The sequence below is a fragment of the Rhinoderma darwinii genome, chromosome 1, assembly GCF_050947455.1.
Source record: "Rhinoderma darwinii isolate aRhiDar2 chromosome 1, aRhiDar2.hap1, whole genome shotgun sequence".
Classification (NCBI taxonomy): domain Eukaryota; kingdom Metazoa; phylum Chordata; class Amphibia; order Anura; family Rhinodermatidae; genus Rhinoderma; species Rhinoderma darwinii.
The window spans coordinates 167,530,552-167,546,476 of NC_134687.1; the positions used below are offsets into that span (position 1 = coordinate 167,530,552).

A 15,925-nucleotide genomic window follows, 5' to 3' on the forward strand; every position below is an offset into this window, starting at 1 on the left:
CATCTGAATAAATAAAAGCTGGAATCTGATTGGTTACTATGGGCGACAGTTACACTTTTTTTAAGAATAAGGAGTAAGGACCAATGTTCCTAAATGAACAATATTCAGAAAGGCTATTATTGATATATGGAGATGCAGGTATTGGCAATGGATTTCTTCTGTGTTGCACATTGGTCCATTATGCCTCTTAAAGGGGTTGGCCACTTTCTAATGAAATTTGTAAGACACCCTAAGGCTTCGTTCACATCTGCGTTGGGGGCTCAATTAGGGGCCTCCGTTGCAGATCCACAGCAACTTAGGGCATTTTTGTGCCACAGCAACTTAGGGCATTTTACACATTTCATTAGAAAGTGGCCAACCCCTTTATATACAGTTTATTAAGTGTATTTCCAGTTTTAGATAAATAATGTTCAATCACTGTATAATTTTAAGTTCTACAACAAATATACAATAGCTTAAAGTTCCCACAGAGTTTTTTTGGCACTGATTTTGACGTGGAAACTACTTTGGAATCCGTGCCAAAAATGGTAGAATCTGGCTCTCATTGATTTCAATTGAAGGCGGAGGCGTTTTTTTTTCCGTGGCTTTGAGCCGCTCGCGTGGGGAAAAACGTGGCATGTTCTTTCTTGGCACGGTTCCGCCTCTGACCTCCTATTGAAATCAATGGGAGGTAGAGAAATCGTTATTTGCGGCACTTTTTGCCCTCAATGGCCGCAGGCGAAAAACGAAAATAGCAGCAAGAAGTTGCAGGCAGGTAGAAATGTGCCTCAAAATTCCTGAAGGAATTTCTGCCTGCATGTTTCTCCGTGTGAACAGGGCCTTAGGCTTCGTTCACATCTGCGTCAGGACTCCGTTCAGGTGTTCCGTCAGAGCTTTCCATTATGGGAACCCATGAACGGAACCCGGACTGAAACAAACGGAAACCATAGGTTTCCGTTTGCATTACCATTGATTTCAATGGTGACGGACCCGGTGCAAATGGTTTCTGTTTCTTAACATTGTGCAAGGGTTCCGTCGTTTTGACGGAATGAATAGCGCAGTCGACTACGGTATTGATTCCATCAAAACGACGGAACTCTTGCACAACGGTGACAAACATAAACCATTTGCATAGAATCCGTCACCATTGAAATCAATGGTGATGCAAACAGAAACCTATGCTTTCCGTTTGTTTCAGTCAGGGTTCCGTTCTTGGGTTCCCCTGACGGAAAGCTCAGACGGAACGGCTGAACGGAGCCCTGACAGAGATGTGAACGAAGCCTTACTCTTCCCCATTTTCAAGATATGTGTTTACTTGTTTACATTCATAGGCTGAAAACCACTACAACTCTCAGTTGAGCAGTAAATACAATTGTATTCAGACTATGTGAGCTAAACAGCCTGAATTTCAGACTGATACATTGTAGAAAACTATATGAGAGATTAGTGCAGCTACTGCTGATGCACTATTATTATTAGTGGTGATTTAGTGTTGATGCAATGTCCAGTTTCAGTGCTAACAGTATTGTCAGGTGACAGCTTTATGTCCATAGAATCATGCTGATTACATTTTTCGTGCAAATAGCTTTCATGTACATAATGGAAATCAATAATGTGACATTAATGATAGCTGGGCCTGCAATATTGTTTTACTATATGCATGTTTCAGTAGAGGACTTTGCATTTACTCAGCAGATCTACAATGTATCATTGTTTTTTTATCATTACTATAAATATTATTATTCTATAGGTTTACAGGACCCAAGCCTAAGAATTTAGGCAACAACACAAAACTGGTGGAATGGCTACCTCAGAATGACTTACTTGGTGAGAAAACATTATTACATTACTTATCACAAAATAACAGAACTTAGAATTATTATTTACCAGTAATCTGAGAAAGAATGTGCAAGTGGCTAGGTTTCAGCAAACATTTTAAAAGCACATTATATCTAAATATATCAATTTAACCCCTTCCCGCAAAATAATGTACTATTTTGTCATAATTGCAGTCATCTAACCGCATTAGGACAGGAAGTCTCCATCATTAGGCCCCCAGGATCTGTCACGATGACCATCCACACCCTGTGATCGGGTCCCGGGTGGGCAATTGCACGTGGTAGCCCCATCATGCTAACACTTTAGATGCCGCAGTTGCGATTGACCTCATAACCTAAAGTGTTAAACCTACAGAATCAAAGTGATCTTTGATTCTGCCCATTGCTCCATACTTCCCCTTAATGGCTGCCACATACATGTATGTGGCATATCGTTAAGGGCTTACAGGATGAGTGCTTACTGGAGCACTCATAAGGCTTTTCTACAGCGACGCCTAAAGATGTGGCTGTAGAATCTGGACCTGCACTGCCCGCCGTCAAAAGACAGTGGGACGTTGGGAAGGGTTGAAAAACAGTGCCAGAGGTTGTGTCTGGTATTGCATCTCAGTGAATGTATGTAGCTGAGCTGGGTGGTTTGTGGACTCTGTATTTTAAGCACTTTAGCAAAAGCAGAGACCATATTAATGGGCAATTTTAAAGGGAACCTATCCGCTACTATTTTCCTCCAAAACAGGTCCCAGCGTTTGGTAGGTCTTGTAAAAGTATGTGCCCACATTCTTTAGTTTTCTTGTATTGCCTTGTTTGTCCATATATATCCAACGTTATTACCATATGCAACTGACTCCGCAAGTGTCACTCGGGCAGTCTATTTCCCAGCATGTTCTCACCATTGTAGCCTGCTCAACTCTGCCTCCTTGCTCTGGATTGACGTCGGCATGCTATGGCCACGTCACTCTCATTCTCACTGAGGGGAACCATAATATGAACACAGCATGTAAATAGACCCTTAAAATAAGTTCCTTTGCTGCTCTAACACTGACAGATCCCCACAAGTCAAGCTGATGGTCTTTTTTATTGTTAATGCTGGTTTTATGCCTCGTTGTTTATACATAAACATTCTTCTAATCATTCTTAATTTACTAATTTACTAATAATAAACTTTAGAAAATAGTGTATCACGTTTCCTTTGCAATTTTACCAGCATTCTCTTGACAGTAAATGGTATAAAAAAGCAAAAATCTACATTTATAGGTGTGTCATAACTGTAAAATATTAATACAGACAAGTTCTATTACATAACATTGTTTCATGACATTTTCTTTTAGGAAATCCAAAAATTAAGACCTTCCTTAGCCATGGAGGACTGAATGGTATTTTTGAAGCCATGTACCATGGGGTGCCGGTAGTCGGAATCCCTTTGTTTGGAGACCATTATGATACTATGACCAGAGTGCAGGCTAAAGGCATGGGAATCCGTCTGGACTGGAGTCACATGACAGAAGATAGTCTATACAAATCCCTCTCAGATGTTATCCATAATCCAAGGTAACACATCCTGTACTTGATGCCAAAATCATATATGCTAGTCTTTACTTTCAAGGTGTAGTATTGCCTTGGTAAGTAAATCTCATCTCCAGATAAAATAAACTTGGCAATAAAAATTTAGAGCTATTCATGTGACCCCACAGTTGGAACAGGATACAACTTTACAGCAAACACCAATTTACATCTGAAATATTTCAAATCACTGGCTCACATGTATTATTCAGTTTATGCCTGGCCTGGGCGGAAATTGCTGAAGTTAAAAAGTTGCATCTAAAATTGTGGAAAAAAATTTGAAATTTATCTTCACTCCAAAAAAAGAAGACAGGCGAATAAAATGGATATGGTCAAGCTGTAAAAGTATGCTCAGCCTCATTTATCAAAGACAAAGGTTAAAAAAGGCTCAAATTAGTAGCTCAAATGTTTATCTGTTCATTGCAGGCGTAAATAGAAAATTTAACAGAACATTCCTAATGTTTATTAAAAGGTGTTAAACAAGGTTAAACAAAGCTCTCACAGATTGGATTTTGATCATAATTGTAAGTTTTAAAAGGCGTTATTATAGAGAGTACATGTTGGGTGCACATATGGTGGCGTGAAAAATCTTTTCACATTTGCCCTGCCCCTCTGTATAGACCACACCGACAAACCATGCGCAGTGCTTCCCAGACCCCAAAGTGTTTCAGAACCCCAGGCTCAGACAACAAACTTTTTCAGAACCCAGGCTTAAACCCCAAAGGGTTTGAGTATCAAGACCTAAATTCCAAAGTGTTTTAGAGCTCAGACTCAGAGACCAAAGTGTTTTGGACCTAAGACTCAGACCACAAACTGTTTCCGACTCCAGGCTAAGGCCCCATGCACACGGCCGTGCCCGTAATCACGGGCTGCGATTGCAGGCACGGCCGGCCGCAGACGGGAGCACGGACCGTAAAAAGCAAAAGATAGGTTATGTCCTGTCTTTTGCGGTACAATTCTGCGGCCCGGACACCTTCCTGTAAATAAATGGGAAGGTGTCCGTGGACAATAGAAGTGAATGTGTCCGTAACTGCGGACCGTAATCACGGTCCACAATTAAGGACGATTTTTACGGTCGTGTACATGGGGCCTCAGACTACAAAAAGATTCCTACCTCGGAATCAGACCTCAAAATGATTCATACCTCAGAATAAAATCATGCTGTGTGGCGCATGACTACTTGGTCTCAGAGAACGTTCTTACCACTGCGGCCACCCAGAAAACGTCCAGAAGCCAGGGCTGAGTCTGGAATCATACCTGGTGCCAATATAGCAGCAATCTGTTGTGCCCGGGGCACTGGTAGATTCCTGCAGCACCATGACCTGACAGCTCTTCTGGGATTCCAGGTCTCCCATTTTTCTGGGACATTCTGGGGCAGCTGGCAGGTAGAATTTTGACTTATTCCCTCATAAATGTAAGAGGCATCAGAAATACTGTATCTGTGGTCACTTTTTCCTCTGCTCAATAAACATTACAGGATAATGGAGAGGTCTGGGGGTGATAGGTTTCTGACAAATCTCGATTTCCGGCTAATCAAGCTTGAAACAGCTGATGCCAGTTGGCATAAATGATTCACTTAAAGGCTGTACAGCAGTGGTTCTATGTGCATAGTTGACCTCAGGGAAATAAAGGAATAATTTGGAGTTTCTCCACCCACACCCCTCGAATAAGGATGGTATTTTGGAAATGTTATGGAAGGGAGCTATCGCTATTACTTCGATTCTGTATATTCCAATTTTGACCAACAGGTGTATGGTATGCTTTATGGTGACACATAACTGCGGCCTTGCTCATATCATCTGCAGACAACTGATCTAATTTATGTTGCATCCAATTATTTTATGTTATTAAAGTTATGTTTTTGTTTCTTAAATCACAGTTATCGACAGCAAGCACAGAAGCTATCTAAAATTCACAAGGATCAGCCAGGTCATCCTGTCACCAGGGCTGCTTTTTGGATTGATTACGTCCTTCGACACAATGGGGCTGAGCATCTTCGTGCTGCTACCTATGACATCTCTTTTGTTCAGTACTTCTTGATTGATATTGTATTACTCACAGTGATTGCTGTTATTTTAGTGTGGTGTGTTCTTTCAAAAATCAGGAAATACTTGCAGAAGAGCAAAATTACAGACCATAGTACCGTCAATGGATTCTACCATAATGGTTTAGCCAATGGAAAATACAAGAAGAATGGGCATATCAAGCATAAAGAGAAGCTGAAATAAATCCGCACAGGCCTAATGTAATAAAAACAATGTAACATGGATTCTAACTTTTGTCAGTACTATTGGAGTCTTCACTGCATCAATGGCAACATACCTGTATAGTAGGCCTCAGCAAGACACCAATGGCCATTCATTTCAATCATTATTTATTCCACGGTTATTTCCTTCATTCGTAGTCAATGGGCTTCAGCCTTTCCAAGCACTGAACGACTTGAAGTTTAATCCAGACTAACACTTCTAAACAATCAATCTCATCAATCTATCTCTCAATTTTTTCACGTCAGAACTTTACAAAAACATTATGTTCAACTAACACATCCACAATATTTCACAACTAGAATTACAAGAACTGTGTGACTGATTTACCTTTTCGTAATACTCTGTGGATGTGCTTATCTCCTTTTTAATACATTGCCCATGTATAGTATATCAATTTAATTATATTTACTTGGGTCTAAACCACTATTTATAAAAAATATGCATGTGAGTTTATATGTTAGTTGTGATATAGCTACATTTGTATTCCTTTTTATTGCTTTCATGTTTTTTTTAAATTAATAGATTACACATATAGTAAAAAAGTAGGCATTTTTTTACATCTATAATGTCCTAAACCCAAAATTTGGGAAATAAATCACATAAGAAATAATTTCCTAAGAAAATGATCCATATGTCTTAGGCCCCATGCACATGACCATAGAATTCATCCGTAATTGCACACCAATTCACTTCTATTGACCACGGACACCTTCCCGTAAATTGACGGGAAGGTGTCCGTGCAATAGAAAGGCTCAGCAAAGGATAGAAGAGGTCCTATTTTTAGCTTTTTACAGACCATACTCCCATACTTTATATGCGGGTGGCTGTCCGTGGCAAACAGCGGCCGCCCGTACCCGTAATTATGGACCGTGATTACGGGCACGGTCACGTGCATGGGGCCTCATACAGATTTAACTAATACAGTTAAGCATGTGAGAAGTCCTTATTCTTAATAACCAGAGAGGAAAAATAAATTACATTTATGCAGACCTGTAGCACTAAGTAATTGATATTCTTTTTTCCTAGCATTACCATGCTATATATGCGCCGCACTGCTCTCAGGTCTCTGTCTCTTTGCATAGTAGATATAAATGTCATGGGAGAAAGTTAATTATTGTCTATGGGATAGTGCAGATCAAATATAGAAGGACTGACAAGAATGTAGTTGGTGCGCATTCCTGCATTCTTTGTGTTCTTTACCCATGAAGATGAACAAGAGACCTCTTCCACTGTCTATATACAACACAACCTAGAATACAATAATACAGTTGTATTCATTTAAGTCCTTCTGTCTGTTTTGTTTGACCTGACAGAATAGAGATCAATACGCAAAAACAAATCAATGATCCAATTTAGGGGCGTATCTATATGGGATGCATTTGCACCCGGGACCTGGTGGCAGATGGGCCCAGTGGCCCATCTAACACATAGGAGGTAATACTAATACTATAAATGGCACCTAATAGTTTGGGGGCCTAGAAAAGATTTTACATTAGAGCCTAGGAGCTTCAAATGATACATTCTGATCCTATGTGCATGTGCACTAAAGGAAAAATATGTTGAGCTCTGTTTTGTTTTTGTTTTTTCAAATTTTAACAATTTTATTAATATAACAAAATAACATGAGTTCTTATTGTCGTACATTAGAGTAGCATAAACATGTCCCCATATATTGCCCTTAAACCCAACCCCATTAACCCCCAGGGCAGAAACAAAGTAAAAAAAGAAGAAAAGGAAGAGAAGGGAGAAAAGAACGAAAAGCTCTCTTTTTAGTGAGTTGCTATTTGATTTTCACATTGTCCTTATGATAGAAGGGATAGATGACGTATGTAGACACATGTTACAATAATTTACATTTTAACACTAGTGTGAACTAGTCTAAAAGTGAAGTGTATGTATAGGTCTTAAATGTAGAACATATTCCTCTTACCCTATGTCCTGAAGGGGGATAGCAGCTATGAGGGCCTAAGCACTGTTACTGGATACCAATCTATGATATCCCTGTGTGTATATATCTTTTTCCCATTGTCCTCTATCAAAGAGAGAATCTAGAGGGGAACTTAAAATGGTAAATTGTATGTAGGTATTAGGTAAAATGATAATGAATGGTGTATACAGTCTTTCATTCTCTGCAAAGATGGCAAGATGTCTGCTCATGTAGTGATGTGCCGATGACAAATTTTACATGTCCAATTTGATATTTTGACATGTAGCTATTTGTTGTACAAGTCATTGATGTGTAGCAGTATGTTCTGTCGGAAAAGCAAGACTGTATCACTTATGTAAATTGCTACCTCAGTTTATGTATGTTTAACCATGTGATTTGTCATTCTATTCTTGACATTACAACAAAATCAACAGTCTGAACAAGGACATGGAAAGGTGTCCTATGTAGGTTGGTCATTTTATATTGTCTTGGTACAAAAAGAATATATGTAACATAAGACAAGGGGTGAGGGTCATGTATGAAATGTATTCAACTGAGTAAATAGAAGGGCAATGGGAAATACTCTATATATATTTATGAAGTGTATGAGTCTGGCTTTATCAAAACATGGTAATTTTTTTCTAGAAACAATGTCACTCTTGTCCCTAGGCTGTCTGGTATTGTAGCTCAGCCTCACTCAGTAAAATGGCGCTAAGCTGCAATACCACACAAAGTCCATGGACAAAAATGGCACCGTTCCGGAAAAAAAGTGCTTTTTTAAATCTCATACAGCACTTGTAAAGTTGTGAAACCAATAATACAATATTTTTAATATTTTGCTATTTGATATTTGATAGTTTAATTGTATATGGGTCTTAAAATATTTAACTTTTTTAAAAGAAAACTTATTAAAAAAATGACACGCGCATGTAAAGTGGACCTGTTAGAAGATCATGCCGTGTATACAAAGTCAAAAATAAGTGGGGAAGAGAAATAGGTCTTGAGAATATTGGTGTCATCCAGATAATCTTTTCTACCTAGAAAGGAACTCATGTGTATGGTGGAAAGTTTATAAGTTGTTCTTGATCCCTGCGTTTCTCTGAGAAAAGTGTTTTACTCTACTTCTATACAAAGCAAATATAATTTTGGGAGATAATCTAACAGGCCCACTTTGAGTCAAATTTAACTTATTGATGTGGAGATATTATATTGTGCGTTTATTTGTGACCAATCGATAATTTGTATATAACAAGACCAGATTGTTTCATACTCTGATGCATAAACGAACACAATTAGGTGAATTTTATAAAAATGGCGCAACCTTCAGAACATTGTGATTCATCAAATCTCAAGAATATATGAATAAAGGTGTTTAATGAGTATGGATTATTGATCAATATATATATATATATATATATATATATATATATATATATATATATATATATGTATATTATATTTTCCCGTGGACTTTTTTCCTAGAATGGTTCAAGTATACAAATTTGCAGTTTTTCATGACAAACAGCCATAAATTAGCTTTATCTGCTTGTGTGTTGTGGCCCATTGCCTATTTTCTACTATAAATCACTGTCTGAGTTAGGGCATGACCACACATGGCGGAATTCCTCCGCAACTGTCCGCATCGATGCCGCACAGAATCTGCGTTGCAGATTCTGCAGCGGATCTGCACAAAATGTGCAGTACATTGATGCGGACTAGCTGCTGCAGACTGCGGGAAAAGTGCTTCCCTTCTCCCTATCAGTGCAGGATAGAGAGAAGGGACAGCACTTTCCCTAGTGAAAGTAAACGATTTTCATACTTACCGGCCGTTGTCTTGGTGACGCGTCCCTCTTTCGGCATCCAGCCCGACCTCCCTGGATGACGCGCCAGTCCATGTGACCGCTGCAGCCTGTGCTTGGCCTGTGATTGGCTGCAGCCGTCACTTACACTGAAACGTCATCCTGGGAGGCCGGACTGGAGACAGACGAAGGGAGTTCTCGGTAAGTATGAACTTATATGTTTTTTTACAGATACATGTATATTGGGATCGGTAGTCACTGTCCCGGGTGCAGAAACAGTTACTGCCGATCGCTTAACTCTTTCAGCACCCTGGACAGTGACTATTTACAGACGTCTCCTAGCAACGCTCCCGTCATTACGGGAGCCCCATTGACTTCCTCAGTCTGGCTGTAGACCTAGAAATACCTAGGTCCAGCCAGAATGAAGAAATGTCAAGTTAAAAAAGCAAGACGCATCCGCAGCACACATGACATGTGCATGACAGCTGCGGACTTCATTGCGGAACTTAGAATCTCCATTGAAGTCAATGGAGAAATTCCGCCATGAGTCCGCCACTGCTCCGCAACAGACAGAGCATGCTGCGGACACCAAATTCCGCTCCGCAGCCTATGCTCCGCAGCGGAATTGTACGCATCGTGTAAACGAACACTGCTAAATTAAAGTGAAAGTCAATGGAGAAACGGCTCCGCTGCGGATTAACGCTGCGGAGTGTCCGCAGCGGAATTTAAGTGGAATTCCGCCATGTGTGAACCCGCCCATATAGTACCGTGCACTTTGCTATCATATATAGGAACCAACCGAAACCCATACTATGCTCGGTTCATGATTTCATAATTCCTGACAAGTCTTGTAAAGGAGACTGAGCAAAGTTGGAAAGTCATTGTGGGGAACGCTATCTTTTCGTGATAGTATTCTTTAAATATCACACAAAAGGTACATGTAAGGTATATGTACATAGTGAACAGTGCTGTATTTATTAACATTATTGATTTTTCTACAACATACTCCACCAGGAGCTCTGAGGTTTGATACAAATTAACTAATGTCTTACGGTAGCAAAAACAAGCAAAATACTATTTAGAAAGCAATGATTGGTGGAGATCATTTTTTTGTGTGCAAATGAACATTATTTTAGCACTGAGAAAAGTGAAAAAAATAGAATGGTTTAACTTAATGTCCTAAGTCTGAATGCATGCGTGGACTCATGTCAGTAGACAATATACGCAGCATCAATGTCTTTAATGTCCTGTATATGGACAGCACTGGTCTTCACATTGCAAACAAAAAGCAACATTTATTTTTAGAGCAGCCTGAATGTTTCAGTACAGCGGTTCATTGAATGTAATGCATGCACCACTGCTGAATGAAACACTTGTGATCATAAAAGAACATTGTGTAACCCTAAGCACAGAGGCTACATTGTAGCATTGAATTAATAGGCGTATTAGCGATATAGGAAGTCTACATCATTTCACTTGTTAGTACAGATGTCTACATACAACATCTGCATGATACTGAGACACCGTTTAGAAAGGGAAATTAAAAGAGATTAAACATATTCGAGAACTAGCAGCAAAATGCCACTTGTCTAAAGAAGATCTACCACTAGTTTATCCTTATGACAAAAACATAGCAAAAGACATAAAAACATTGAAAGAAAAATTCTGCTTTTGAACAAAATTTGCCAACATTGCCTAATTAAAACGACATAAAATGTTGAGTAACCTTATAAATACTTTTCTTGACACATCGTGCACCAATGATGACACCAGAACCAGGGGAGTTGGAACCAGCGCTGAGAGTGTAGTTTTGTTAAAACGGAAATCAAATTTCCAAGTTTAATTGATCTTGGTTAAAATCGAAGCACAGGGGCTACGAACAAAAATTAAGTGACCGGTAGGTATAGTCCAGAGTGCAGAGAGAAGGAGAGGATAGGCGGTAGCCTACGCGTTTCAGACCTTCGCTAGGTCCTTAGTCATGGCTTATCATGATGACAGTTATAAAGTTAGAGCCAAGCTGTTGGGTTATATGTCTGACAGCAAAGCACAGCTAAGTCATTGTCTGTTTCCAAGGGCAACTAGGGACATTTTTAAAACACTGTATATGGAAAATGTTACACGAAATTACGCAAAATCTGTATTTGCAAGATAACGCAAATTATTGTGTAGATTGAAACCGTAAAATATTTTAGAAATTATGCCTTAATAGCATATCATAAGTATGTTCTCTAAGGCTTACAGACAAGCCCACTGTGATATATTAGTAAATTTTTGGACAAGCCGAGTCCACCACATCATCCTATATGTCATGTGACTGGCTAATATGCTATATAGCAGAAATAGGGCTGGGACTCCTTGGCTTCTGAAACCCCTGACTGGGTGATTTTCATAAGTCCTCATGCGCACAACATGTTACAAATCCATGAAATCTATGAGCCCATACTATACGTAATGGAGGCACACAGAGAAAAAAAATCCATCACATGCCATATTACGAAGGTATTCTCCCTTAGATGCATTGCTTCTAAGGAAGTATAAAGTGTCACATAAAAGCACTACACAATGTCACACGAAGTGTCCATGGCTCTGTAATATGCAACTGTTTGGACTCTTAGCCTAAATAGAAGTTTGTTTCTAAGCCCTGTAGAAAAAGGTATGAAAATAATGTAGTATGTTTACTTATAAAGGGAAACCAATGATAGATCCTCTTTATGTACAAAGTAGTAAATGACTGTATTATTGCAACAGCTATAGGATTAATGATTTTTTTATGGCATTACCGCAAAACTAAACAATATTAACCAAATGTTTGTGTTCAATTTCAAATGGATTTGTGCTAACCACTCTACACTCCATGTCTAAGATAATTAAAATACAAAAAGCATTAGGCGAGGAAAATATCACAAACTTCACATTTTAATTAAAATTGTTAAAAGGACAAAATATCATAATTACTTGTAATCTCATTCTAGAAAAAGTGCCGACTTGACCGTCCTAATGTCTATTGTACATTGTAAAGCTGAAACAACTAAAGTGGAAATTAACATTGTTTCAGAAGTTTAGAACAAAACAATACATTTTGTTTGTGTCATACAGAAATAAAATATTTGTTTACAATATTTTGGACGACCCTGTATAGTTTGTTATATTGGTCCATTCAAATCAGGAATATCCTTTCTTCTCTTTATTCTGCCATCCCAACAATGGTGTTAATCTGGAATGAAAAAATTTTCAATAACACATTATTATACTACACAGTAGGTAGATTATATTTATCTCCCTCAACAAATAGAATTTGGGATAAATACAGTAATGGTGGCTTTAGCATGTCGCTTCTCATTTTGTAGAGGGGGATTCAAAAAAATAAATCAGAGAATACAATCACTTCCTGTCTGCTCACCATTTAGTTCCAAAAATGTATTGAAATAATTGAATAACTTTTTTTGCCAGATGATGAGCTGAACACACGGTATCCTGTAGCCAGTACCCCCAGCAATGAGCTGTAATCTACAGGGGAACTAGCAATACATTTTAATTTTCCCTGCAGCACCACCACAGTGGAAATTAAGCATTATATACAGTAGCTTAAGTGGAATAATGGGCTTTTTGTATACATTTTTTGGATAGCAATTTGTAGCCACTCTCTACTGTTGGGAGAGTGGCTACAAATGAGTTTTCTAAATCAAACAACCTCTTTAATTCCTGGATAAGGGATAGATTCTGCAGGAAGGTTTTTAATATTTTACTTTAATTAAAGTTATATTTTGTGTTATATATTATAAATTATGTAACATTCTAAAATATAGGAAAAAAATACCCCCCATCCTTTGCCTAGTTTGCCACACATTTATTTATAATCATTACGGTTCCCTTTTACTTTTTCTCCATCGTTCTCTTCCACTATTTAGTATGAGTAGGTGACCCGCCTTGAGTGACAAGAGCAGATCACACAGACACATGGAGATCCAGCATTGTCATCAAAGGCCTCATTAACCTTATTGCTAGGCTAAGCACAAAAATAATCTGGGATAGTTCTGAAATTCCCTAATATATTTTGTGTTTTAGTTTTTCACCATTTTAAACGTCTGTTTGCTGTCAGTGAATTGGAATATACTTATTTACATTCAGAGGCTAAAAATTTGGACAAACCTCATCTGAAATTTTACTACAATTGTATCCAATGTTAAGTGACTCTGTCGCAGATTCTGTTAAAACTGAGAAACAATATGACTATTTCTAATGATGGACTCCATGCAGAAACCCAACATACCCCCTTAAAGTTGATAGGAGGTGACATTGGTGTCCGTCATGTGATCCGTTTTTCTGCTCCTAAGGCCTCATGCACACGACCGTATTTTTTCACACCCGTAAATACTGGCGTAAATACGGGTCCGGTGTCACACGTATTCCACCCGTTTTGCACCAGTATTTACGAACCCGTGCTCGTAAATATGGGTCCGGTGTCACACGTATTCCACCCGTATTTACGAGCACGTTTTTGGCAGCAAAATAGCACTGCACTAATCGGCAGCCCCTTCTCTCTATCAGTGCAGGATAGAGAGAAGGGACAGCCTTTTCTGTAATAAAAGTTAAAGAAATTCATACTTACCCGGCCGTTGTCTTGGTGACGCGTCCCTCTCTTCACATCCAGCCCGACATCCCTGGATGACGCGGCAGTCCATGTGACCGCTGCAGCCTGTGATTGACCTGTGATTGGCTGCAGCGGTCACATGGCCTGAAACGTCATCCAGGACGTCGGCCCGGATGTCGAGAGGGACGCGTCACCAAGGCAACGGGCGGGAGACCGGACTGGAGGAAGCAGGAAGTTGTCGGTAAGTATGAACGTCTTTTATTTTTATTTTTTACAGGATAGGGGATACATGTCTTGTTTATGGCAGAGCGGGGAGATACCTTCCCGCTCTGCCATAGTTTTCATTGTAGTCCCGGCGGTAGTTACGCCACTGGGCTGTGGCCTGCAGACCGGGTAGTCCCCTGACCTCGCCTCACCTCGCAACGCTCCCGTAATCACGGGTGAACACACGCAGCCACCCATGATTACGGGAGCCCCATAGACTTCTATGGGATGCCCGTGCCGTTATTACGGCATGAAATAGGGCATGTTCTATCTTTTTTAACGGCACGGGTACCTTCCCGTGAGCAAACGGGAAGGTACCCGTGGCTAACAGAAGCCTATGAGCACGTTATTGCGGGTCGTAATAACGACCCGCAATAACGGGTGTTTTTACGGTCGTGTGCATGAGGCCTAAGACAGAATGGAAAAAAAACTATTTATATCTTGAATGGGAACAAAGCCTAAGAAATCCACTGACATCTAAACAGCCTGGACTACATGCTGATACATTTTACCAACACTTCTCAGGGCAGGAGAAAAATTTCCCTGAATACATTGGTCGAGAAGTGTATAGGGTTTCAGCCTCTAGATGTAAATAAGAATGTGCTCATAGAAAGTTGAAGAAGAAACTTTCCATTATACTGTGACTAAGGAAGATGTTCAAAAATGTTCCCTTTAATATTGAATATTTACCTTTTGGAAGGAATGTTTTCATGAGTTCTGTGTAAGAATACATTGTATCTTGGTCATCGTCTAAGTGTTCTAGCAACTCTTCACTTGGAGACTCTTCTCCAAGAACATTCTTTATCTCTTCAAAAGTTAGATATCCATCTGCATCTTTGTCTGCTCCATAAAAAAATACCTGAAAGTCTGAACAAAGAGAGGTTTTAAGGAAATTAAAACATAGTCATTGGTAAGAAAATTGTTCTTTGTAGTATATTTTTGATGGATCAAGATGGAGCATTAAAGTTCCTCAAATGTTATTTATACCATTGAATAGCCATTTTTAGTACTAACAATACTGTTAAAATGATATATTCCACATGAGTAACATGATGTTTAGAAAAGTGCAATGAGTTGCTTGTATGAGGCCTGAGTGCTAACTCCTGACTGAAGCTTGTGTCAGCTGCCACTAATCCCCTGTGGATAGGTGATAAATGATAATTCTTGAAATACCCCTTTAAGTGTAGTCTGGTATAGTAACATAATTCCTAATTAATTAAAAATGTTTTACTATTTCATTTATATATGGTTAAAAGAACACTCTGAACTGATACACTGTGTTATCCCTAGTGCTGGGCCTGAAGATGAAGTGCATGACAGAGGGATTTAAATAGGAACTAGACTTTCATCAAACTTTTGATGTCATAAAGACACATCAAAAGTTTAGATCGGTGGGGGTCTAGGTGCTGAGACCGCCACCATTGCTGAAACGAAGGTGCAGAAGCGATCAGCTGAGCTCTTTGCCCCTTCGGCTGTGATCAGCGTTCCCTGTCAGTCTGAAGACAGCTCTCATAGAACGTCTATTTGAGCCGTCTTCAGCTTGACTGAAAGGGAACGCTGATCGCTGGTTGCACCGTTGTTTCAGCAAGGGTGGGGGTCTCAGCACCCGGACCCCATCGATCCAAACTTTTGATATGTCTCTATGACACATCAAAAGTTTGATGAAAATGTAGTTACGCTTTAATCCCAGGAATAATCCCTGT

General features: G+C 39.4%; 2 protein-coding genes across 3 annotated transcripts in view; one reads left to right on the forward strand and one right to left on the reverse strand.

The window, feature by feature from the left end:
* Positions 1 to 8,948, forward strand: part of UGT8 (UDP glycosyltransferase 8) — a 105,009-nt gene extending 96,061 nt beyond the window's left edge. For both annotated transcript variants that reach the window (XM_075860582.1, XM_075860581.1), the window contains 3 exons: positions 1,730 to 1,806; positions 3,143 to 3,362; positions 5,254 to 8,948. In XM_075860582.1, coding sequence (XP_075716697.1) covers positions 1,730 to 1,806; positions 3,143 to 3,362; positions 5,254 to 5,602 — 646 coding nt within the window. In that variant the 3' untranslated portion in view covers positions 5,603 to 8,948. The remainder of the gene's footprint in view (positions 1 to 1,729; positions 1,807 to 3,142; positions 3,363 to 5,253) is intronic.
* A 2,589-nt stretch (positions 8,949 to 11,537) lies between these two features.
* Positions 11,538 to 15,925, reverse strand: part of LOC142756971 (EF-hand calcium-binding domain-containing protein 14-like) — a 96,238-nt gene continuing 91,850 nt past the window's right edge. Inside the window, exons 10-11 of the mRNA XM_075860583.1 lie at positions 14,913 to 15,089; positions 11,538 to 12,581 (exon numbers count right to left, since the gene is read on the reverse strand). Coding sequence (XP_075716698.1) covers positions 12,577 to 12,581; positions 14,913 to 15,089 — 182 coding nt within the window. The 3' untranslated portion in view covers positions 11,538 to 12,576. The remainder of the gene's footprint in view (positions 12,582 to 14,912; positions 15,090 to 15,925) is intronic.